General features: G+C 37.1%; 1 protein-coding gene across 2 annotated transcripts in view; it reads right to left on the bottom strand.

Moving 5' to 3' along the window:
- Window positions 1–16560: 16560 nt before the first annotated feature.
- Window positions 16561–25690, bottom strand: part of LOC138986330 (eukaryotic translation initiation factor 2 subunit 3, Y-linked-like) — a 48716-nt gene continuing 39586 nt past the window's right edge. For both annotated transcript variants that reach the window (XM_070365496.1, XM_070365495.1), the window contains one exon: window positions 16561–16973. In XM_070365496.1, coding sequence (XP_070221597.1) covers window positions 16917–16973 — 57 coding nt within the window. In that variant the 3' untranslated portion in view covers window positions 16561–16916. The remainder of the gene's footprint in view (window positions 16974–25690) is intronic.

The raw sequence follows: 25690 nt of genomic DNA, 5'->3' as shown, positions 1-25690 counted from the left end.
GTTTGGAGTTGTCAAACACTTGCCTGAAGTAAATGCTGTTTTCTTGTAGCTAGGGAAGAAAATTTAGTAACCCATACTATACCCTATCTTTGCTTGGGGGGAAAAAAAAAACATTTGTAATAAAAAGAAAATAAGCATGCCATTCTGGGTATGGGCAAGAGAAGGCGGCTTATTCTAGAACAACTATCAAGCCATTTGGTCTTTATAAAACTCACAGAACCTAAATGACTTGAATGTCATGTGGAAAAGGCTTAAACTTTCAATGATTTTGCATGTTTCAGTTAATTTTTAATGTGTCATTTTCTACGTATGTACCTTGTGTTTGAAGATTTGTAAGCCTACTTAAGTCCTTTGATAAAATTTAAATATTCTTAAATAGACCCATATCGTAATTCGCTTTTTTTTTTTTTTTTCCAAGAAAACGGCATGAACAGGTAAATGTTGAACAGCATAAACGTTAAGAGAAGCCACAGTAAATTTATCAGCTCCAAAAGTGTATTTTGTGTTTTCATTACTTTAAATTTCTATGTTATTTTCCACACTCCAAGCTTTGTTTGAACATTAGTAAAAAGGCAAACAGCGAGATCTTTACAGCACATTGTGGAACCAATGTTAACTAGTTGCTCAGTATAATTCAAAAGTTGAAAACCAACAAAATAGTGGCGAAATCTCTTTAAAATGTAGAAGCCTATAAAACGTATTATCAAAACTCCCAGAATGCGACTTGTCCTGCCCTCATATACCTTGAAATCATGAAATGTTTTATAAAAAGTACATCAAAAATCATCTCTGGAAAAATTTCTGGATGATAATTTTCAAAGCCACAGCTTATTCTATTTTTGTATTTTCCAAGTGAGTAAATTTTGTTCCAGAAATTACAAAATACAACATATTTTTGATTCTAGAAAACCACAAAACACTGATATATTTTCGCAGAAAGAAAAACTACTTTTCAAGTGAAAAAAACTATCATAACTTCAAAAACAATTAACATAATTAACATTGGTAACTAACATATATTTCCAAAGAGTTCCTTTAGTATTACAGTAACAATGGGACCTGACATCATGCTTTAAACTGTAGCACCATAGTCAGATCACAAAAACATAATGTCAGCATTATTGTTAGATTTCTCATGATTACTGTTAGTCACTCAGCTGTGTCTCTGTGACCCTGTGGACGGCAGTCTCCCAGCTTCCTCTGTCCAACGGATTTTGCAGGCAAGAACACTGGAGTATCCCCTTCTCCAGGTGATCCTCCCTACCCAGGGATCGAACCCAGGTCTCCCCCATTGCCCCGAGCAGGCAGATTCCTTACCACTGAGCCAAAAGGGAAACCCCATGATTACAAAAAAAAACCTAGTATGACCATTAGTATAAAGCACTTAAGAAAAGAGTGGCCATATAGGAAAAAGATGTTTTCTAATTGCAAAGGTAGGAGGTAGTTTGGAAAGTGACATTTTAAAACTAGCCTTTGATATTACATTTCATGCACTAAAAGAGTTAATTTCTGATAGGATATTAGTAAATGATCTAGCTATATTTGTTACATGAACCTTTATTAGATTTTAAGAAAGATTAATCTATAGATGACTATACCTAGGAAGTCAACTATATTACATAGGCTTTTTGAAAATGCAAAGTAATTTGTATTTCAAATACACTTATGGATGGAAGTATCAGCATATGAAAAATCATTTTACCAGAAATACACATATACACACATTAAATACACAATGAAAACACAGTATATTTATGATAAAATGAAGTATAAATAGCATGGCTGTGAAACTTCATACAAAAGACCTTTAGTAAACTGAAGATCACCATGAGCTTTTAAAGGATCAGCTATACTATGTAAAGAACCATAGCTATACGTCATTATTGAGAAATCTCTTAACCAAAATGTTCAAATTTACCACTCACAATTTCCATCTCCACAAAACAATAAAATGCAATTTAGCTATATTGAGACAGAGAAAGATTTATTTTAAGGAATTCCCTCAGGAGATTATGGAGCTGTAGAAATCCAAAGTCTGATTAATAGGCCACCAGGTTCAAGACCAAAGAGAAAGCTGATGCTGTGGTTTGAATTGGAAGCAGCCTTTTTATCATCAGGCCTCTGACTGATAAGAGGCCTGTCTACATTATGGGTTTCCTAAATGTAAACTTCAAAAAGCAAAAAACACTTTCACAGAAACAAATAATGATGAACCAATCATCTAATATCAGTCAAGCTGACATTTAACCATCACACTTAGCATGCCTTGAAAATTTATCATTTATCTTGAACAATTAGCAAGTTGCATGTTGTAATCCATAAAATAGTATCAAATATAAATTTTAATCTGCAAATAAAATTTAAAATGATGACTAATGATGTGATTTTCATAGTTTTTTTTCACCTGTCAAATAAGGCATTATTTAAATAATTCCTGAAAATCACCACCAACTGAATTATACTTTATGGTTGCAAGCCACACTAGCATTCCTAGTGTAATAAATACAGGTAAATATAGGTAAAAATAAATACAGGAAGCCTAGAAAAAAATAATCAGTAGCAATTAAACACTGCTGGTACTCTGTCTAAGATTTTATGTATTTCCAAAAAATGCAAACATTTCCTTAGAGAAATGACAATTTCCTGATTAGGACATCTTTCACCATAAAGAGAATAAAGTGTTAAAAGTTTGTAATATTTAATATGTCACAACCCCTTAGAAATAGGCTTCCATTTCCTAAAGCTAGGAAATTTGTATCGAAGTAACATTAATTACAAGAGTCAAATACATCATAGATGTCCAGATTTATGATATATGGTGACATTTCAAAAAAAAATCAAATTTGTAAAGTACTAGAGAACATGTTATTTGCAAAGTGCCTAATTACACGCTGTTTCTGTAACGTGAAAAATGAAATTTCTCTTTATAAAGGGATTCTAATTAATACATTATTAACAGAAGTAGAGGGCTTCCTTGGTGGCTCAATGGTAAAGAATCCACCTACAATGCAGGGGACATGGGTTCAATTCCAAGTCTGGGAAGGTCCCACATGCCTCGGGGCAACTAAGCCCATGTGCCACAACTACTGAGCCTGCGTTCTAGAGCTGGGAAGCTACAATTACTGAGACCATGTGTTATACTACTGAACCTCGTGTGCCTAGAGCCTGTGCTCCACAGCAGAAACCATTGCAGTGAGAAGACTGCATACTGCAACTAGGGCATAGCCCCGTGGCGCTGTAACTAGAGAAAAATCTATGCACAGCAACGAAGACTCAACACAATCAAAAATAATTTTTTAAAAACACAGACATATGGAGTATTTCTCAGCCATTAAAAAGAATACATTTGAATCAGTTCTAATGAGGTGGATGAAACTGGAGCCTATTATACACAGTGAAGTAAGCCAGAAAGAAAAACACCAATACAGTATACTAACGCATATATATGGAATTTAGAAAGATGGTAACAATAACCCTGTGTATGAGACAGCAAAAGAGACACTGATGTATAGAACAGTCTTATGGACTCTGTTGGAGAGGGAGAGGGTGGGAAAATTTGGGAGAATGGCATTGAAACATGTATAATATCATGTATGAAACGAGTTGCCAGTCCAGGTTCGATGCACGATATTGGATGCTTGGGGCTGGTGCACTGGGACGACCCAGAGGGATGGTATGGGGAGGCAGGAGGGAGGAGGGTTCAGGATGGGGAACACATGTGTACCTGTGGCGGATTCATTTCGATATTTGGCAAAACTAATACAATTTTGTAAAGTTTAAAAATAAAATAAAATTTAAAAAACAAATAAAATGCTACACACGGGGAAGGGGGGAACACATACAACCTTTAAAGAATGATTAATGCTAAAATATGAGGGAGTTACATATTTGCCTCCTGAAGACTATATACAAAACCACCTATGAAGTAGTGTGTTCTTCATGACCTCACCACAAATCAGTTGAATATGATCAACTCTGTAGATTAAACTACCAATTTAAACTTACCAGTAAATACAGGGTTTAAAGAAACCCAAAGTATGATGATTCATAAGGACTAATTCACAAAAACCAGATGGCAGGCAATCGGAAAGGACGTTTTATTCATCCCCATCCAAAAAATTATTAATATTTTTTTTTCGTGGCTATGCCACACAGCATATGGGATCCTAGTTCCTTGACCAAGGCTGGAAACTGTGTCCCCTGCAACTGAAATGTGGAGTCCTAACCACTGAACTGCCACTGAACTTCCTGATCCTTTTTTTCTTAATTTGAATTTGTGAATGGAATTATAGTTGATTTTCAGTATTTCAAGTATCTAGCAAAAGCAATCAGTTTTAAATATACACATACACTTAAATATTCTTTTTCTGATTCTTTTCCATTTACAGACTAGAGTTCTGTGTGCTCTAGATGCTTGTTTATTTTATATTTAGTAGAGTGTATTTGTTAATTTCAAATTCCTAATTTATTCTTCCCTTGCTCCCTTGGCCAAACTTGTTTTTGGCCATGATACGTGGATTCCAGGATGTCACTTCCCTGGTCAGGGACCAAACCCAACACATGGCAGTGAATGCATAAAATCTTAACCACATTGGCCAACTCTTAATGTGCTCCATGTTTTAAAATAATTTTAATGTCAAGCTAAAATTTTAATGAGATAATAACATTATTTTAATTTGGTGATTTAATTTTCATTAGCTATACAGCTTTACTCTTCCAGAAATTAACAGAAATTGTGTCCATTATATCACTTGTGTTATTTTCAGTAATTTTACATATTATAAACATTACACCCTGTTGCTATGTATGTCATATCCATCTTCTTAGTTTTATGGAAATCAAACTCACCCTTTTTCTTTCCCAATTTTGAAACTTAGTGTGCCCTAGAAATTTCCTTAACCCCAAAGTAAACCATGACATCCCATAGTCACTGGTCTTCTATTTGATCTAACATAGCTTTTCAAATTGAAATCAGAATCACTTCATTCCACAATCAATGTCCACATTGAATTTCCAGAGTATCTAATTTTAACTGGGTGGAATCTGAGCCTTGGTTTACTTCTTAAAAGTTCTATCAGATTATATTAATGAATAACAGTCAGTCAGTCAGTTCAGTCAGTTCAGTCGCTCAGTCGTGCCCGACTCTTTGCGACCCCATGAACCGCAGCACGCCAGGCCTCCCTGTCCATCACCAACTCCCAGAGTTCACTCAAACTCATGTCCATCGAGTTGGTGATGCTATCCAGCCATCTCATCCTCTGTCGTCCCCTTCTCCTCCTGTCCCCAATCCCTCCGAGCTTCAGAGTCTTTTCCAATGAGTCAACTCTGCATGAGGTGGCCAAAGTACTGGAGTTTCAGCTTTAGCATCAGTCCTTCGAAAGAACACCCAAGACTGATATCCCTTAGAATGGACTGGTTGGACCTCCTTGCAGTCCAAGGGACTCTCAAGAGTCTTCTCCAGCACCACAGTTCAAAAGCATCAATTGTTCAGCACTCAGCTTTCTTCACAGTCCAACTCTCACATCCATACACGACTACTGGAAAAACCATAACCTTAACTAGATGGACCTTTGTTGGCAAAGTAATGTCTCTGCCTTTTTTTATTTTTAAACTTCACAATATTGTATTAGTTTTGCCAAATATCGAAATGAATCCACCACAGGTATACCTGTGTTCCCCATCCTGAACCCTCCTCCCTCCTCCCTCCCCATACCCTCCCTCTGGGTCGTCCCAGTGCACCAGCCCCAAGCATCCAGTATCTGCTTTTCAATATGCTATCTAGGTTGGCTCTGACCCTCCTTTCAAGGAATAAGCGTCTTTTAATTTCATGGCTTCGATCACCATCTGCCATGATTTTGGAGCCCCAAAAAATAAAGTCTGACACTGTTTCTACTGTTTCCCCATCTATTAAGTGATGAGACCAGATGCCATGATCTTAGTTTTCTGAATGTTGAGCTTTAAGCCAACTTTTTTACTCTCCTCTTTCACTTTCATCAAGAGGCTTTTTAGTTCCTCTTCACTTTCTGCCATAAGGGTGGTGTCATCTGCATATCTGAGGATATTGATATTTCTCCCGGCAATTTTGATTCCAGCTTGTGCTTCTTCCAGCCCAGCGTTTCTGATGATGAATCACAAATATAGGGTGTTGAACTAGTTGTAAAGGACCATATTAAACTGTATTTCAAGTAGTAAACTATTTTGCAAAGTTTTTATTTGACATCATACTTTTGAAGGTATCTTAACAGATTACACAATATGTAAAAGCAATAGGTTATATTGCTCTTTGCACATACTGAGGTTTCTGCAAATTCAAGGTTTGTGGCACCTTTGCATTGAGCAAGACTATCAGCATCATTTTTGAAATAGTGTTTGCTCACTTCATGTCTCTGTATCACATCTTGGTAATTCCTGAATATTTCAAATTCTTAAATTATTACATCTATTATGGTGATTTGTAGCATTAATCTTTGATATCACTATTGCAAAAATGATTACAGTTCACTAAAAATTAGCTATAAAATCAACATTCTTTTAAATCTTTATCAAATATACCATTTTTTTTATGACTATCATTCTTTATGAATTACACATTTACCAGCCAGGGATGAAGACAGTTAATTTTCTACATTATTTAAAAATTTTTAGTTTCCTTGTTTTCCCTGTTAGCCTGTTTTAGGAATATTTTATATCTTCTTTTCATTCTCTTTTGTGTTTATCTTTTGTTGTTTAGTCACTTGGACTCTTCGTGACTTAGCCTACCAGGCTCCTCTGCCCTCCATCTCCCTGTTTGTTCAAATTCAAGTCCGTTAATTCAGCGATGCTATCTAACCATCTCATCTTCTGCTGCCTCCTCCTTTTTGTTTTCAATCTTTCCCAGCCATCTGGTTCTTTTCCAAGTTGGCTCTTCACATCAGGTGGCTGAAGTATCAGAGCTTTAGCATCAGTCCTCCCAATGATGCTTTACTCAGAGTTGATTTCCTTTAGGATTAACTGGTTTGATCTCCTTGCTGTTCAAGGGACTCTCAAGAGTCTTCTCCACCACCACAATTTGAAAGTACCAATTCTTTGACACTCAGCCTTGTTTATAGTCCAGCTCTAACATCCATATATGACTACTATAAAACCAATAGATTTGACTTATATGGACCTTTGTCTGCAAAGGGATGTCTTTGCTTTTTATTTATTTTTTCTTTGCTTTTTAATATGTTGTCCTGGTTTGTCACAGATTTCCTCCTAAGGATCAAGTTTTTCATAACTGCAATCACCATCTTCAGGGATTCTGGAGCCCAAGAACAGAAAATCTGTTACTGTTTTCAATTTATCCCGATCTATTTGCCATGAAGTGATGGGACAGTATACCATGATCTTCATATTTTGAATGCTGAGTTTTAGGCCAGCTTTTTCACTCTTCTTTCACCTTCATCAAGACATTTTAGTTCCTCTCCACTTTCTGCCATTAGAGTGGTATGATCTGCATATCTGAGGTTATTTCTCTTGGCAATCTTGATTAAAACTTGTGATTCATCCAGCCTGGCATTTGGTATGATGTACTTTGTATACAAATAGGCAGAGACACAATATACAGCCTTGACATATTCCTTTCTCAATTCTAAGCCAGTCCATTGTTCCACATCTGGATTTAACTGTTGCCTCTTTGCCTGTATACGGATTTCTCAGAAGATAGGTTAAGATGGTCTTGTATTTCTATCTTTTTAAAAACTTGTGTGTTGTGATCCAAACAAAGTTCAGTATACTAGTCAATGAAAGAGTTTTGCTGGAATTGTCTTGCTTTCTCAATGATTCAAGACGGTTGGCAACTTGACCTCTGGTTCCTCTGCCTTTCCTAAATCCAGCTGTATATCTGGCATTTCTCAGTTCATGTACTACTGAAACCTAGCTTGGAGGATTTTGAGTATAACCTTGTTAGCATGTGAAATGAATGCAACTGTGCAGTAGTCTGAACATTCTCTGGCACTGCCCTTCTTTGGGGACTAGAGTAAAAACTGATCTTTTCTAGCCCTGTGGCCACTGCTGAGTTATCCCAATTTGCTAACCTATTGAGTCTAGCACTTGAAAAGCATCACCATTTAGGATTTTTACACAGCCCAGTGGGAATACCATAACATCCATTTTGTCATCACAGCATCCGGTCCTATCACTTCATAGCAAATAGATGAGGAAACAGTGAAAAGAGTGACTGAGTTTATTTTTCTGGGCTCCAACATCACTACAGATCGTGATTGCAGACATGAAATTTAAAGACACTCCTTGAAGTAAAGTTATGACCAACCTAGACAGCATATTGAAAAGCAGAGATATTACTTTGCCAACAAAGGTCCATCTAGTCAAAGCTATGGTTTTTCCAGTAGTCATGTATGGATGTGAGAGTTGGAACATAAAGAAGGCTGAGCACCGAAGAACTGATACTTTTGAACTGTGTGTTGGAGAAGACTTGAGAGTCCCTTGGACTGCAAGGAGTCCATTCTAAAGGAGATCAGTCCTGGGTGTTCACTGGAAGGATTGATGTTGAAGCTGAAACTCCAATACTTTGGCCACCTGATACTGAGAGCTGATTTATTTGAAAAGACCCTGATGCTGGGAAAGATTGAGGGCCAGAGGAGAAGGAGACGACAGTGGATGACAAGGTTGGATGGCATTACCGACACAATGGACATGGGTTTAGGTGGACTCTGGGAGTTGGTGATGGACAGGGAGGCCTGGAGTACTGCGGTTTATGGGGTCGCAAAGAGTAGGACATACCTGAACAACTGAACTGACCTGAACTGAATGTTTTCTAAGGCCCATTTGACTTGTTTATATATAACTGCTAATTGTCCAACAAGTTTTGTCTCCAGAATGTTATCTATAATATTAACAGAACTATAGTTGGATACATGTCTCTGCAACTAAATCATATTTCCCAATCCCTAAGCCATCTGTCATCAGAAAAGAAAATTCTAACAAAAGGATCCTGCTTTTAAAATACAGAAACTTTGATAAATCCCACTTTTTGTTCCTTTTTGTTGTTGGTTCTAAGTAGTTGATTATTTTCATTATTTTGTTCCTTCTCTAAGTATTATTTTGGTGTATTCTTAAATTTTGATATTGGAGTCAGGACACTGCTATGTTTTCAGTGTATTATTCATATCAAATGATACCATTTGAAGCCAGAGACTGTTATCTTTATCACTGTTACTCAAACACACTGCTAAGAATCACTTTCAATTTAGTTGATCTATTTTTTAATTAAAGGATATTGCTTTACAATTGTTGTTCAATTTCAGTTGCTCAGTTACGTCCAAATCTTTGCAACCCCATGAACCGCAGCACGCCAGGCCTTCCTGTGCAAAAATATTGTAAAAATAATAGAAGTGAAGTGAATTAGAATCAGCAGACATAAAAATATACTGCCAACGGCTATTATTTTCTAAACTCATAGTCTCAATTATTGCATAAGCTTGTCACTAGTGGACCAGAAGACTGTTGCCTATCATCCCATTAAATAGTTTCAGCAGCATCATTTAATACTAACTTATCCTGCATGATGAAAGTTAACAGTCTCTGCCATTAAGAGCTCTTTAAAAAGTATGACACTTTTGAAAAAGACAATGACACATGTATATTTCTTCCTTTCATTTTTATAAACCAAGTTTTCATACTAAGAATAAAAGACCAAAGTATGGTTGTGGTGACTGTTCATATAGAGGTGAATATACTGAAACACCACTTTTTTGTGTAATTTAAATGGGTGAATCATATGGTATGTTAATTTCAATAAAGCTATTTTTAAAAAGTTTTCTGTATCTTAAGAGAGGGAGAAATATGCAATTAGAAAAGAGACTATACCTCACAAAAAGTGATATATCTCACAAAAAGTGATAAACAACTAGGTAAAACATCTGTAACAATATAGATCAGAGTAGAGTTTTCAGTCAACTTTGACTTGACAGGTAAAGAATTATTTACTTAGGCTGTTCATAAGTGATACCACCTGAGGGCTGTAGGTCACTCCTGTCTTTCTGCTCAACCTGCCCAGGACTATACCATTCAGTAAATCACTTCTCTGTTGTCAGAAGCTTAATACATAGTTTACAATGGCTCTTACAAATGAAGACCTTTGCTGATGTATCCCCAGCAGAAACCAGGTTCAGTTAAGTTCAGTAGTACAGTCATGTCCGACTCTTTGCGACCCCATGGACTGCAGCACGCCAGGGCCTCCTTGTCCATCACCATTTCCTGGAGTTTACACAAACTTATATGTCAATTGAGTTGATGATGCCATCCAACCATCTCATCCTCTGCCATCCCCTTCTTCTCCAACCTTCAATCTTTCCCAGCATCAGGATCTTTTCCAATGAGTCAGCTCTTCACATCAGGTGGCCAAAGTACTGGAGTTTCAGCTTCAACAACAGTCCTTCAGTGAATAGCCAGGACTGAGCTCCTTTAGGATGGACTGGTTGGATCTCCTTGCAGTCCAAGGGACTCTCAAGAGTCTTCTCTACCACCACAGTTCAAAAGCATCAATTCTTTGGTGCTCAGCTCTCTTTATGGTCCAACTATCATATCCATATATGACTACTGGAAAAACCACAGCCTTGACTAGACAGACCTTGTTGGCAAATAATGCCTCTGCTTTTTAATATGCTATCTAGGTTGGTCATAAGTTTCCTTCCAAGAAGTAAGCATCTCTTAGTTTTATGGCTGCAGTCTCCATCTGCAGTGATTTTGGAGCCCCAAAATATAGTCTGCCACTGTTTCCACCGTTTCCCCACCTATTTGATGGGACCAGATGCCATGATCTTAGCTTTCTTAATGTTGAGCTTTAAGCCAACTTTTTTACTCTTCTCTTTCATCAAGAGGCTCTTTAGTTCTTCTTCGCATTCTGTCATAAGGGTGGTGTCATCTGCATATCTAAGGTTATTGATATTTTTCCTGGTAATCTTGATTCTAGCTGTGCTTCATCCAGCCCAGCGTTTCTCATGATGTACTCTGCATACAGGTTAAATAAGCAGGGTGACAATATACAGCCTTGATATAATCTTTTCCCTATGTGGAACCAGCCTGTTATTCTACATCCATTTCTAACTGTTGCTTCCTGACCTGCAAAAAGATTTCCCAAGAGGCAGGTCAGGTGGTCTGGTATTCCCATCTCTTTCAGAATTTCCCACAGTTTACTGTGATCCACACAAAGGCTTTGGCATAGTCGATAAAACAGAAATAAATGTTTTTCTGGAACTCTCTTGTCTTTTCAATGATCTAGCAGATGTTGTCAATTTGAGCTCTGGTTCCTCTGCCTTTTCTAAAACCAGCTGTATAATCGCAAGGCATCTGATTTAGGTCATAACTGAATGGTCCAGTGGTTTCCCCTACTTTCCTCAACTTAAATCTGAATTTGGCAATAAGGAATTCATGATCTCCTCCTCTGGGAGGAGCCACAGTCACCTCCCAGTCCTGTTTCTACTGACTATATAGAGCTTCTCCATCTTTGTCTGCAAAGCATGTAATCAATCTGATTTCAATATTGACCATCTGGTGATGTTCACGTTTAAGAGTCTTCTCTTATGTTGTTGGAAGAGAGTGTTTGCTATGACCAGTGTGTTCTCTTGGCAAAATTCTATTAGCCTTTGTCCTGTTTCATTCTGTAATCCAAGGCCAAATTTGCCTGTTACTCCAGGTGTTTCTTGACTTCCTACTTTTGCATTCCAGTCCCCTATAATGAAAAGAACATCTATTTTGGGTATTAGTTCTAAAATGTCTTGTAGGTCTTCACAGAACTGTTTAACTTCAGCTTCTTCATCATTATTGGCCAGGGCATAGATTTGGATTACCATGATACTGAATGATTTGCCTTGGAAACAAACAGAGATCATTTTGTCATTTTTGCAACTGCATCCAAGTACTGCATTTCAGACTCTTTTGTTGACACACCAGGTTAGCCACCCATTTATAAATATTGGAATCTGGGAATGAACATCCTGTTTCCAAGTTCACAGTCCTACCGCCTAGATTTACCGTAAAACTGTCCCAGTATCTCCTCAGGGGTGCAGCCTGCAGCTACAACTGTTTCAGATCATTACTCATCTGATCCAGGCACCACCTTCTAAGTTACCCCATATAAATTTACCCACTGACGATTTTTCATGCTTCTCAGTTCAGTAGGCATTTTTGTTCCCCCCATTCTCCATCAAATAAATGCATTCCTGCCTAATAGCAGTAAACATACAGTTTTTAAGTGCATATAAAAACATACAAAATATATAAAATTGTAGGCCAAGACAAATGAAATTCGCAATTAAAACTCAGAAAATGTACTTTCTTGGCCTACAAAGAAATGAACTGAGAAACCAGTAAAAGAAAGGTATCTGGAAAAAACTCAACTATGTGGGATCTAATTTAATACTGCTGAACACTAATTGATCAAAGTTTCAAAGGAAAAATTCTATAAAAATTAAATATGAAAATATTATGTTTTGCATCTATGGGATCCAAGTAAAGTAGAACATAGAGGAAATTTTATAGTACTAAACAGTTGTGTTAGAAAAAAAAATTAAGCTTCCACCTGAAGAGAACAGTCACTTAGATTCAGAGAAAGGAAATGCACAAAAAAAATTTTTAGTGCAGAGATAAATATTCAAAAAGGAAAACAGAGAAAAAACACTGGTTATTTGATAAGACAAATGAATTCATAAACCCCTAGTCTAGCTGAGTAGGGGCGGAAAAGGGTGGAAATTTAAAATTAAACATATTGTAACACTAAAGACTCAAATGTAGTATGAAGATAATGGCTCTCACAAATAGTTTTTGCCAACAAATCCACAAATTACATGAAATGAATAAATTTCTGGACACAAAATACCATAACTTCCTCATGAAGAGCTTATACTTAAGAAAGCAACTTAAGTTGAAGGTTAAATATTTCCATAAATGCAAAAAATAAAGAGTTTTTATGGCTTTGACTAAATTCTTCCACTCACTTCAGCAAAAATTACTATCAATTCTGTACAAATTCAACACTTTTAAAACACTGCTAAGGGAATACGTCTTCAGTTTATTCTAAGTCAGCATATCTAATTTTAAATTAACTGAACAAAATCATCATAATAAATAAAACCTCTCAATAAACTCCACCCAAATAAAGGTGGTCTAAATTTAGTCTAAATAATTTACAAACAATACTTCTGAACTCTTGGTACTTCACAATTCTACTGAACTACATTTAGTTTTTCCAGTCACAAATGCACATTTTTCCAGGAAGAACTTCTTGCTTCCACTTTTTCCTCTCCCAATACTAAAATCTAGTTTTAGACTCATATCATTTAAAAGTAAAGTAATAAGGAAGCCCTTCTTGGTAAAATTTTATTATCCTGGATGGCTCAGAATCTAAATTATTATCACCACTGCTACCATTTGAAAAAAGAAGTGGCAATCCTCTCCAGTATTCTTACCTGGGAAATTTCATGGACAGAGGAGCCTGGCGGGCTATAGTCAATGGGGCTGCAAACAGGTGGACATGACTAACACTTTCAACTTCATGGTACCATTACCAGCAGAAATATCCTTTATCTATTACTTTCTTTTACTTGATTCTTTGTGTTTGGGCCCTCTGCATGTTACCTGTATGCGCCCTAAAAGTTAGTGCTACTTATGTTAGAAACAGGCAAATGACACAATACATTAAAAATCAACATCCCAAGTACAATTTTCATCATTCATGACTTACCAGAGAAAGCATTAAAGTAGAAACATTACGAAAAGCTATTTCCACCCTCCATGATTATCCTTTGAAATTGCTTCTTCCAACCCACTTCATTTCTAAACACTGGACTGCATGATTTTGCTTAATTATAGAATGAGCAGCAGACCTTTTGATTCCTGTTTCAACTGCATGAGTTTCTCAGACAAAAGTAATACACACAGAATTAAATTCAGAAGAGTTATTCAAAGATTATTTTTAAAAGGTTTCCATATTCTCCCGATGATCTTACTGTAGCCAAGTATTACTTTAAATACTGAGCACATAATCTATATAGCATGTCTGCAACTTGTTGGTAAAAAAAAAAACATCATAAGCTACGTCCTTGTTATGATGTAGAAACCAAATTTAAAAGTGTTTGTTCATTATAGTCTATGCTCACACAAATGTAAATATTCTCTGATCTTTTATGGAAATAAAAGTTGTAAAATCTCCTAAATGTTTTACTTCTGACTACAATTACAGTTGAAAGCAAAGGCCAAAGTTATGCTAGGTAGATACGAATCAAAACTATGCTGATGTAACCACACTAACAGCAAATAAGTCTTACTAGCCAAAAATAGTATTACAGACATTTATTTCCTTAAATGATACACACAGTCTACTTTACCTAAACTTACTCTCAATATATGTAAAGCAAAGACAGATGACCAAAACAAGGAAACTGAGACTCCTCCCTCACAGAAGGAAACCTTACAACTAGCATTAATATAAAAAGCAAGTAAAATAGTATGAAAACAGTAATAAAATGAGCAGAGGAAAAAGAGTCTGAAGAAACAAATACCTCTTGAAAAACATTTCGGAAGTTCTATCTTGATAGCATGGCACCCACAACTGGAAAATGTAGTTTCCAAAAGAGATGTGTAATTTCACAGATAAGGGTATAAACTCTGAATCCAGATAATTTAGATTTGAATTCTAATTCTGCTACTTATTAGCTGCAAGGCTTGGAAACATTTCTTAGCTTCCTTATGCCTCAGTTTCTTCAACAGTAAAATGGGGATAACAGTGCCCAGGCTCAATGGAATTTTGTAACAAACTGCTATATATAAAGAATAGAACACTCCAAAGCACAAGCAAAGTACACAATAAATGTGTAAGTTTTTCTTTATAGGCAAAGGTTAGGTTATAGGAATTGCTAAAATAAATTAAATCCCTTTTGGACTTTACCAGCTCCATGATGCTACTGAAATCACGTGCAGAACTTTAGACCTGGAGATAAACCTGTTCTTGATCTTAAATTTATGACCCATATGCCTCATCAGCTTAAATGTTAACATTGCCTTTATAATTCTTTAAAAACAACATATTCAATATTGCAATACATTTAAGTCTCCCAGCCTACTGTATCTCAGATTATCAATTTTTAAACATGATTCAGATCAGATCAGTTGCTCAGTCGTGTCCAGAGTTTTGCGACCCCATGAACTGCAGCACGCCAGGCCTCCCTGTCCATCACCAACTCCCAGAGTTCACTGAGACTCATGTCCATCAAGTCGGTGATGCCATCCAGCCATCTCATCCTCTGTCATCCCCTTCTCCTCTTGCCCCCAATCCCTCCCAGCATCAGACTATTTTCCAAGGAGTCAACTCTTCGCATGAGGTGGCCAAAGTACTGGAGTTTCAGCTTTACCATCATTCCTTCCAAAGAAATCCCAGGGCTGATCTCCTTCAGAATGGACTGGTTGGATCTCCTTGGAGTCCAAGGGACTCTCAAGAGTCTTCTCCAACACCACAGTTCAAAGGCATCAATTCTTTGGTGCTCAGCCTTCTTCACAGTCCAACTCTCACATCCATACATGACCACAGGAAAAACCATAGCCTTGACTAGAAGAACCTTTGTTAGCAAAGTAATGTCTCTGCTTTTGAATATGCTATCTAGGTTGGTCATAACTTTCCTTCCAAGGAGCAAGCATCTTTTAATTTCATGGCTGCAGTCACCGATTGGCTTAAGTCAATTTAAAATGTATCTAGGCTAAGGAAATATCATTATTTGCAAACTGCTTACATTATCTGCACTGTGTCTTCTGCAAGTTCTAATTTTTTTCAAATGTGAATTAAAATCACGAGTATGCTAACTTTAGCAATCATTACTTATAATGAATTTTTTCACACCATGAGGTATATGAGATCTTACTTCTTGACTAGACTGAACTCATGCCCCTTGCTGTGGGAATGCTGAGTCTTAACCACTAGACCACCATGGAAGCTCCTGTAGTGAGTATTTTAAAGAAGGAAAAAGGGGGGGAGAAAAAAAAAGAGAAACATGCTACTTGATCAGGAAAAAAAGGCTAGTAATTAGAATCCATATTATAACTGTATCAGCTAAACAACTGGGATAAAACATAAAACTGGCTTAAGCTTCCTGTGTTTCAGTCTAGGAAAATAGTAAAGGGTGAGAAAGGTCTGTCCATGTAATTAATCCCTTATGCTCTAAGTGTTACTCACTCAATAACATCTGACTCTGCGACCCCATAGGACTGTATAGCCTACCAGCTCTTCTGTCAATAGGATTCTCCATGCAAAAGCACTGGAGTGGATTGCTATTCCCTTCTCTAGGGGACCTTTCCCCACCCAGGGATCAAACCTGAGTTTCTTGTACTGCAGGCAGATTTTTTACGATCTAAGTCACCAGGGAATCCCCTAGTTTAAGGGACAATTCAGTTTGAACCTATTAATTCTCATTCTACATTTTAAAAAGACGGCAACATAAAATATGAGATTAAAAAAGAAAACCTGGTTTTGAAGGAGACTATGTCTGCAGGTTTTGAATGGTGTGACAGCCCCCAGAAATACTCAAAGGCAAATCATGAAAAACTAAGAGAAAAACTTTATTTCAAACAGGTTCAGTGGTATGTGTACACTAGCAAAGGCTGGTTGTAACAGCAGCTTCATTTGAAACCTGAACTGATGCACAAAAGTGACATTGCTAAAATGTGGGTTGAACCCATCAACATGCTAATTCTGACATTTATCATAAACCCTACTATTTGTTTTAGAATAAAAACTAATTCTCATCAGAAAAAAAATGAAAACAACCTTAACAGCTCTACTAAGGAAATGAAATGTATTTGCTGGTACTGCTTTGAAATTATACCACTAGCTTTTTAAGAGAAATTCTGACTTCATCCAAATATATTATTTAACTGATAATCTTCATTCATCATCTACTGTTGGCTTGATGGTTACTCCTCTTCTTATCTGACCCCAACCAATTAAACTGCAAAATGAAAAATAAAAGAAATTATGAATTTTAAATCCATTTCATTAGCATAAGTGTAAAATTTTGACAAAACTGTTCTTATTACATTTTCCTCTAAATTCAAAATTGTTCCTATAACAGGCTATTCTATAAACAAAAGTCCGTATATTACCTTCTTAGAATCCCAGAGCCTCATACATGGATTTTGGCCACCACGAATAACAAGAAAAGCAAACAAGAAGTTGCTGTAACACATATATTAATGTCTCTCTAAAAACAAAAAAACTACCCATTCAGAATAAGGAAATAGGAGCACTTCCGATCCCCCTAGGTATAATGTCCCAAGACAAAAAAAAAAAAAAAAACATGTATCAACTTATTTAAAAACAAAAAAAGTCATTACCAATTTTTCCCTTGAAAAATGTGTCTTTTATAGCACCTCAATGGAATATAATAGCTTTAAAGGGAAATAAATAAAGAGAAAAAAGTGAAGAACTAGAATAGACAGTCTATAAACAGATTACTCTCAACAGCACAGTCAAACACCACACTGGAAACTAAAGTTTTCCTTTCAAAACAAAACCACCTAAATACGAATAAAAAATACAATTCTAAAGAATATAAAAGAAAAAGAAAGTCAGTAAAAATGTGTGATATAGGTTCCAGATATCTATTCTCTATAGAACCAAGTAAGTAACATTCTGACCAAAGCAGCAGCTAAGGATAATACTAACAAAACAAAGCTACAGTCAAAAGAGAAAAAACTTGTGACCTTTTTGCTCACCCAGTAAGTTATAGCCAAATAGAAGCCAATCAATCCACAGTTCCTCTCATGGACACAAGGAAACAAATAGCACTTGTTTTCAAATGTCTGTCTTGTCTCAGGGCTGCTCAAGAGACTAGTTTATGCCTTGTTGGACTCAGAGTACCTGCAGAACTGTGGCATAGTTGTACTATAATGTTGAAGATACCTGAAAGCAGTTGTGTGAGACCAGGTAAATAAAAGCTTCAGAAAGACTGTAGACTAAAGGTTCCTGAGGGATAAAGGATTATGAGCAGAGGAATATAATAAAACGGGGTCACAGAAGCAGCAAGAGTGAGACTCAGGGTTATTTAGACATAAAACAGTTGTGTACATAGACAAATCAGATAAAAGAATACAGCTCCAGGGAAGATGAAGCTTAGATACTAGGTTGATGTTTCCTTTCTGAAGTTTTTCAAGACTAGAAGAGATGCCTCTTTTTATGTTTTTTTCTTTTCTTCAAATGCCAAATCTTAAATAAAACAAGACATATAAATATACGGGGAAGCCAGATCACAGTCCACGTAATAGAACAAAATAAAAGCTAAGATACTAAACGCAGAGGCCCTGGACTTACTTGAGAAGGACTTTGAAGCAAATGTCTTAAATAGTTTCGAAGAGCTAAAGGAGAAACAGAGAACTAAAAAACATTAGGAAGGAAAATCATACATAAATAAAATTAGATTTTACACACAGAGAATTTCTAAAACAAAACAAAACAAATATTAAAAAGTATTTCTAAAACAGAAAATAAACAGAAAACAACTATATACAAGTTCTAAAGCTAGAAAATGCAAGGACAACTGGGAAACTCACTAGATTAATAAATCAGCAGATTTGAAAAGTATCAGCAAAGATGAACAAATCTTGAAAACAGGTAATCTAAATTACTGACTTTGAGAAGCAAAAGAATAAACAAAAAAAAAGTAACATGAACTAAATAACCTAAAATACATCACTAGAATCAACATTATGAGAGTCCCAGAAAGGAAGAGATGCAGAGTTTATCTGAAGAACTAATGACTGGAACAATTCATGAATATATACAAGAAGCTCAAAAATTTCCAGTTAGGAAAACCCAAAGAGATAACAAGACAAACTATGATCTAACCATCCAAGTCAAAGACAAACATGTTAAAACAGCAAGAGAAAATAGAGTCAGTACATAATAACAAATATTCTATAAGATTATCTCTGAATTTCTTAGCAGATATCTTGCAGGCCAAAGGATAACAGGATGATACACTGAAAGTATTAAAGCAAAAAAACTACCAAGCAAGTATGCTAACTTTAAAAATACTTTCAATATTAAGAAATGAAGGTTTTTCACAGATAAAAGCTTCCTGAATTCATTATCAGTATACCTGGTTTTTAAATAAATGCTAAAGGAAATCCTTCAAGTTGAACTGAAAAGATAGTACATAGCCAAAAGATATCTGAAAATGTACCGCTCTCTTGGTAAAGCAAAGAATATAGACAAACAAAATGGCAATACTTAATTCTGAAGCACAGAATCTATATATCAAATATGTAAAAATTAATAATAAATACCATATACAAAGATATAATTTATCTATCATATCAACAGCCATTAACTGTACAAATAGATCTTTAAAAGAGAGGATGGCATGAATTGGGACTCTAGCACAGAAAGATACACTACCATACATAAAATAGCCAGTGGGACCTTGCTCTATGACTGCTGCTGCTGCTAAGTCACTTCAGTCGTGTCTGACTCTGTGTGACCCCATAGATGGCAGCCCACCAGGCTCCCCAGTCCCTGTGATTCTCCAGGCAAGAACACTGGAGTGGGTTGCCATTTCCTTCTTCAATGCATGAAAGTGAAAAGTGAAAGTGAAGTCGCTCAGTCGTGTCCAACTCTTAGCAACCCCATGGACCGCAGCCTACCAGGCTCCTCCATCCATGGGATTTTCCAGGCAAGAGTACTGGAGTGGGGTGCCATTGCCTTCTCCATGCTCTATGACTAGGGGAGCTCCAATCTGGTACTCTGTGACAATCGAGAAGGGTGGGTTGGGAGGGAATGTGGGAGGAAGTTGATTGAGGAAGGGGACATATTTATATCTATGGCTGATTCACGTTCATGTATGGCAGAAACCAGCACAACACTGTAAAGAAATTATCTTCCAAATAAAAATAAATGAATTAAAAGGAAGAAAAATGTGTGCTTTTGATGTTTACACCAGTTGCAATATAGAAGCAACCTAAGTGGTTTTAGAAAAAGCAGAGGAACCAGAGATCAAATTGCCAACATCCGCTGGATCATCGAAAAAGCAAGAGAGTTCCAGAAAAAAAACAAACCACAGAATATGCACCTCATCATAACTCCCAGTGGAGAAGTAGCCCAGACACTTGCATCTGCCAACAGCGAATGGGGGCTTCAGGGAGCCTTAGGATGCATGCTTAGGGTAAGGACTGGGCATGAATGCCCTGAGGACAATCCGAGAGAACTAACGTGAGATAGCAACCCAAACTGAGGTACACCCAGAGAAAGGGAAAAAAAAAAAAAAGAAAAAGAGAGAAAGAAAAACTTTCCCCTGAAAAGCTCTAACCTGAGGTACAGCCTGGCCTGTTCACAGAACAAAGGATTGAGAGAATACCAAAGGAGAGCTAGCCAGCTGTGGACACGCCCATCCCCACCCCCACCCCCACCCCCCATCCCTGCTCGAGGCAGAGACACAGGCTGGCAACAACCAAAGCCAGAAGGCAAGGGGCAATCTTGGCCCCATAGATGGCATGCTCCACGAAACCATGAGCAGGCTCCCATTTGCTAACCAACTCTGGGATCCTGGACAGCTGACATATGCCAGGAGGGCTGCAGCCAGAGATCAGCTCCCCAGAGAAGACATGTGGAACACCTGAGAAGGCAGTCTTGTTGTGCACCCAAGAAACCAAGTGGCTGGGACCATGCACCACTGCATGGAACAAGATGCACCACCCACCTGGAACAGTGCACTCACCAAACACCAGGTCACCTGAGCTTCTCAGACCTGGAAGGGCACAAAACGCATGCCCAACCAAGTCTGTGCCTTTGTGGAGTACCCGAGAATCTGAACATAAGTAGGTTAGATCTGAGAAAGGCACACAACCCAGGGCCTACTTTGGACAGTTCCCCTGCAGAGCAACCTGCAGCCTAAGCACTGTAGACAGAGAAAGTACACACACCGTGAGAGGCTCAAAACCCAGTGTGGTCCATACACTGCGAGCACTCACCACACATACCAGTGATACTTGTTTGCACTGTTCCTCCCTCCCCACAGCACAACTGGTCAAATGAGCCTAAATAAGTGACCACCTTCTCCCCCCTGTGTCATGGAGGAAATTAGACACTGAAGAGACTGGCAAACAGAGGAAGTCAAAAAAAAAAAAAAGAGGGAACCACTCGGGAACTGACAGATGCAAGAGATTAAAACCCTGTAGTTAGCATTGATTAAGCATTGGAAGACGCCTACAGACCTTGAGAAGAAACAGAAGCTGGAACAAGGAACAACCTGAAACTGAACAGACCCCACACTGCTCTGAACTGCTCCAGAGAAATTCCTAGATATATTTTTATTATCATTTTTAAATTAAAAAAATTTTTTAACTTATTAATTTTCATTTTTATAACCTATTATGGTTTTTCCAGTGGTCTTCTATGGATGTGAGAGTTGGACTGTGAAGAAAGCTGAGCACCAAAGAATTGATGCTTTTGAACTGTGGTGTTGGAAAAGACCCTTGAGAGTCCCTTGGACTGCAAAGAGATCCAACCAGTCCAGTCTGAAAGAGATCAGCCCTGGAATTTCTTTGGAAGGAATGATGGTAAAGCTGAAACTCCAGTACTTTGGCCACCTCATGCGAAGAGTTGACTCATTGGAAAAGACTCTGATGATGGGAGGGATTGGGGGCAGGAGGAAGAGGGGACGACAGAGGACGAGATGGCTGGATGGCATTACTGACTCGATGGACATGAGTATGAGTTAACTCCGGGAGATGGTGATGGACAGGGAGGCCTGATGTGCTGAGATTCATGGGGTCACAAAGAGTCAGACGTTACTGAGTGACTGAACTGAAATGAACCTTGCCAAGAAAAGACCCTATTTTTAAAGCAAATTTCATATATATTTTTTAATAGTTTTTGTGATTGATCTTGTTTGTATTTTTAATATTGTATTTTTCAGAGTCTAACCTCTAGATTTTTAATCTTTGCTTTTTGGTATTTGCTATCAATTTTGTACCCTTAAAAATCTAATCTTCAGTATCCATTTTTGCCTAGGGGTATGAGTGCTGGCTTGATTCCTCTCTCACCTTTTGACTCTCCCTTTTCTCCCCCAGGTCACCTCTATCTCCTCTCTCCCCCTTCTCTTCTCTACTTAACTCTGTGAATCTCTCTGGGTATTCCAGGCTGTAGACAACACTTAGGGAACTGATTACTGGCTAGATTGGCCTCTCCCCTTTTGAATCCACCCCTCTTCTCCTACTAGTTAGCTCATCTCCTTCCTCCCTCTTTTCTTCTCCATGTCACTCTGTGATCTGGGTGTCCTTCACTGTGGAGAATCTTTTCACCATTAACCTAGACATTCTATCATCTGTGTTGTACGCATGGAGAAGTCTTGACACTACTGCAAGAGTAAGACTGAAAAGTCAGAGGCAGGAGGCTTAAATCCAAAACTTGAAAACACCAGAAAACTCTGATTCCGAGAACATTAATTGAAAAGAGCTCAACCAAAAGCCTCCATACCTACACAGAAATCAAGCTCCACCCAAGAGCTAACAAGTTCCAGAGCAAGACATACCATGCTAATTCTCTAGTAACCCAGGAACATAGACCTGAGCATTAAAATACAAGCTACCCAAAGTCATTCCAAACCTACAGACACCTCAATACTCACTACTGGACATTATCTGTTCTCCAGACAGAACAAATACAACTCCACCCACCAGAACAAAGACACAAGCTTTCCTAACCAGGAAAACAAGATAAGCCACTAGTCCAACTCCAACCACAGGGAGCAACCTCCACAATAAAGAGGAACCACAAACTTCCAGCATACAAAAAGGCCACCCCAAACCCAGCAATCTAAACAAAATGAAAAGGCAGAGAACTACTCAGCAGGTAAAGGAACATGATAAATGCTGACCAAACCAAACCAAAGAGGAGGAGATAGGCAGTCTACCTGAAAAAGAATTCAGAATAATGAGAGTAAAGATGATCCAAAATCTTGAAAACAAAGTGGAGTTACAGATAAACAGACAGGAGAAAAGGATTGAGGAAATGGAAGAAATGTTTAACAAGGACCTAGAAGAAATAAAAAAGAGTCAATCAACATTGAATAATGCAGTAACTGAGATCAAAAGCTCTCTGGAGGGAAGCAACAGTAGAATAACTGGGGCAGAAGATAGGATAACTGATGTAGAACATAGAATGGTAGAAATATAAATGAAGCAGAGAGGAAAAAAGAATTAAAAGATATGATGACAACCTCAGAGACCTCTGGGAGGATGCTAAATGCCCCAACATTTGAATCATAGGAGTCCCAAAAGAAGAAGACAAAAATAAGGCCATAATAAAATACTAGAGGAGATAACAGTTGAAAGCGTCCCTAAAATGGAGAAGGAAATAGCCACCCAAGTCCAAGAAACCCAGAGAGTCACCAACAGGATAAACCCAAGGCGAAACACCCCAAGACACATATTAATCAAATTAACAAAGATCAAACACAAAGAACAAATATTAAAAGCAGTTAAAAGCAGCAAGGGAAAAACAACAAATATCACACAAGGGGAGTCCCATAAGGATAAAGCTGATCTTTCAATAGAAACACTTCAGGCCAGAGAGGAATGGCAAGACATACTTAAAGTCATGAAAGAGAAAAATGTACAACCCAGATTACTATACCCAGCAAAGATCTCATTCAAATATGAAAGAGAAATCAAAAGCTTTATAGACAAGCAAAACCTAAGAGAATTCAGCACACCAAACCAACTATTCAAAAAATGATAAAGGACATTCTCGAGACAGGAAACACAGAAGAGGTTTATAAACACAAATGCCGCAACCAAAAGACAAAGACTGGCTGAAAAGATATAAAAGCAAGACCCCTACATACGCTATCTACAAGAGACCCACCTCAAAACCACGGACTATTACAGACTGAAAGTGAAGGGCTGGCAAAAGGTATTACATGCAGATAGACACCAAAAGAAGGAAGCAGTAGCAATATTTTTATCAGTTACAATAGACTTTGAAATCAGGCCAAGAAAAGAGACAAACAAGGACACTAAATAATGATCAGAGGATCAATCCAAGAATATATAACAACCATAAATATATATGCACCCAACAAAGGAGAACAGAAATACGTAAGGCAAATGTTAACAAGTATGAAAAGGGAAGTTATGAGTAACACAATAATAGTGAGAGACTTTAATACCCAATCACACCTGTGGATAGAAAACCAAGAAGAAAACTAGCAAAGAAACACAAAATTTAAATGACATTTCACCCCAAAACAATGAACTTCACCTTTTTCTCCGGTGCACACGGAACATTCTCCAGGATAGATCACATCCTGAGCCATAAATCAAGCACTGATAATGAAATCATTTCAAGTATAGTTTCTTATCACGATGTGGTAAGATTAAATGTCAACTGTAGGAAAAAAACTATTAAAAATACATACATATGGAGCCTAAACATCAAGCTTGTGAAAAAAACAACAAATCACAAAAGAAATCAAAATATACATAGATCAGATGAAAATGAACACAGTAACCCAAAACCTAATGGATTCAGTAAAAGCAGTGCTAAGAGAAAGGTTCATAGCAATACAAGCTTACCTCTAGAAACAAGAGAAAAATAAATAACCTAACTTTACACCTAAAGAAAAAGAAGAAATGAAGAACCCTAGGGTTAGCAGAAGTTTCCTTCTAAAATTTAGTGATGTTTCCTTCACTAAAAATTATAGCAGAAATAAATGCAAAAAAAGAAACAAAGGAGACTATAACAAAAATCAACAAAGCTAAAAGCTAGTTCCTTGAGAAGATAAACAGACAAACCATTAGCCAGACTAATCAAGAAAAAAATGGAGAAAATCAAATCAACAAAATCAGAAATGAAAATGGAGAAATCACAACAGATAACACAGAAATACAAAGAATCATGAGACTACTATCAGCAATTATATGACAATAAGATGGAAGAATAAATAAAACTTCCAATAAAACTTGGAAGAAATGGAAGAATTCTTGGAAAAGTATAACCTTCCAAAACTGAGCTAGGCAGAAACAGAAAATCTTAACAGACCCATCACAAGCACAGAAATTGAAACTGTAATAAAAAATCTTTCAACAAACAAAAGCCCAGGACCAAATGCCTTCACAGGTAAATTCTATCAAAAATTTAGAGAAGAGCTAACACCTATCTTACTCAATCTCTTCCAGAAAATTGCAGAGGAAGGTAAACTACCAAACTCATTCTATGAAGCCACCATCACCCTAATACCAAAACCAGACAAACATGCCACAAAAAAAGAAAACTACAGGCCAGTATCACTGATGAACACAGATGAAAAATCCTCAACAAAATTCTAGTGAACAGAATCCAACAACATATTAAAAAGATCATACATCATGACCAAGTGGGTTTTATTCAAGGCATGCAAGGATTCTTCAATATTTGCAAATCAATGTGATATACCACATTAACAAATAGAAAGATAAAAAACGTATGATTATCTCAATAGATACAGAGAAATCCTGTAATAAAATTCAACACCCATTTATGATAAAAACCCTCCAGAAAGCAGGCACAGAAAGAACATAGCTCAACATAATAAAAGCCATATATGAAAAACCCAAAGCAAACATTCTTCTCAATGGTGAAAAACTGAAAGCATTTCCCCTAAAGTTAAGGAACAAGACAAGGGTACCCAAT

This window comes from Bos mutus, chromosome X (genome assembly GCF_027580195.1).
Source record: "Bos mutus isolate GX-2022 chromosome X, NWIPB_WYAK_1.1, whole genome shotgun sequence".
NCBI classification, from domain to species: domain Eukaryota; kingdom Metazoa; phylum Chordata; class Mammalia; order Artiodactyla; family Bovidae; genus Bos; species Bos mutus.
Note: the sequence above shows the minus strand (reverse complement) of the source record. Positions and strands in the feature narration are given on the sequence as shown.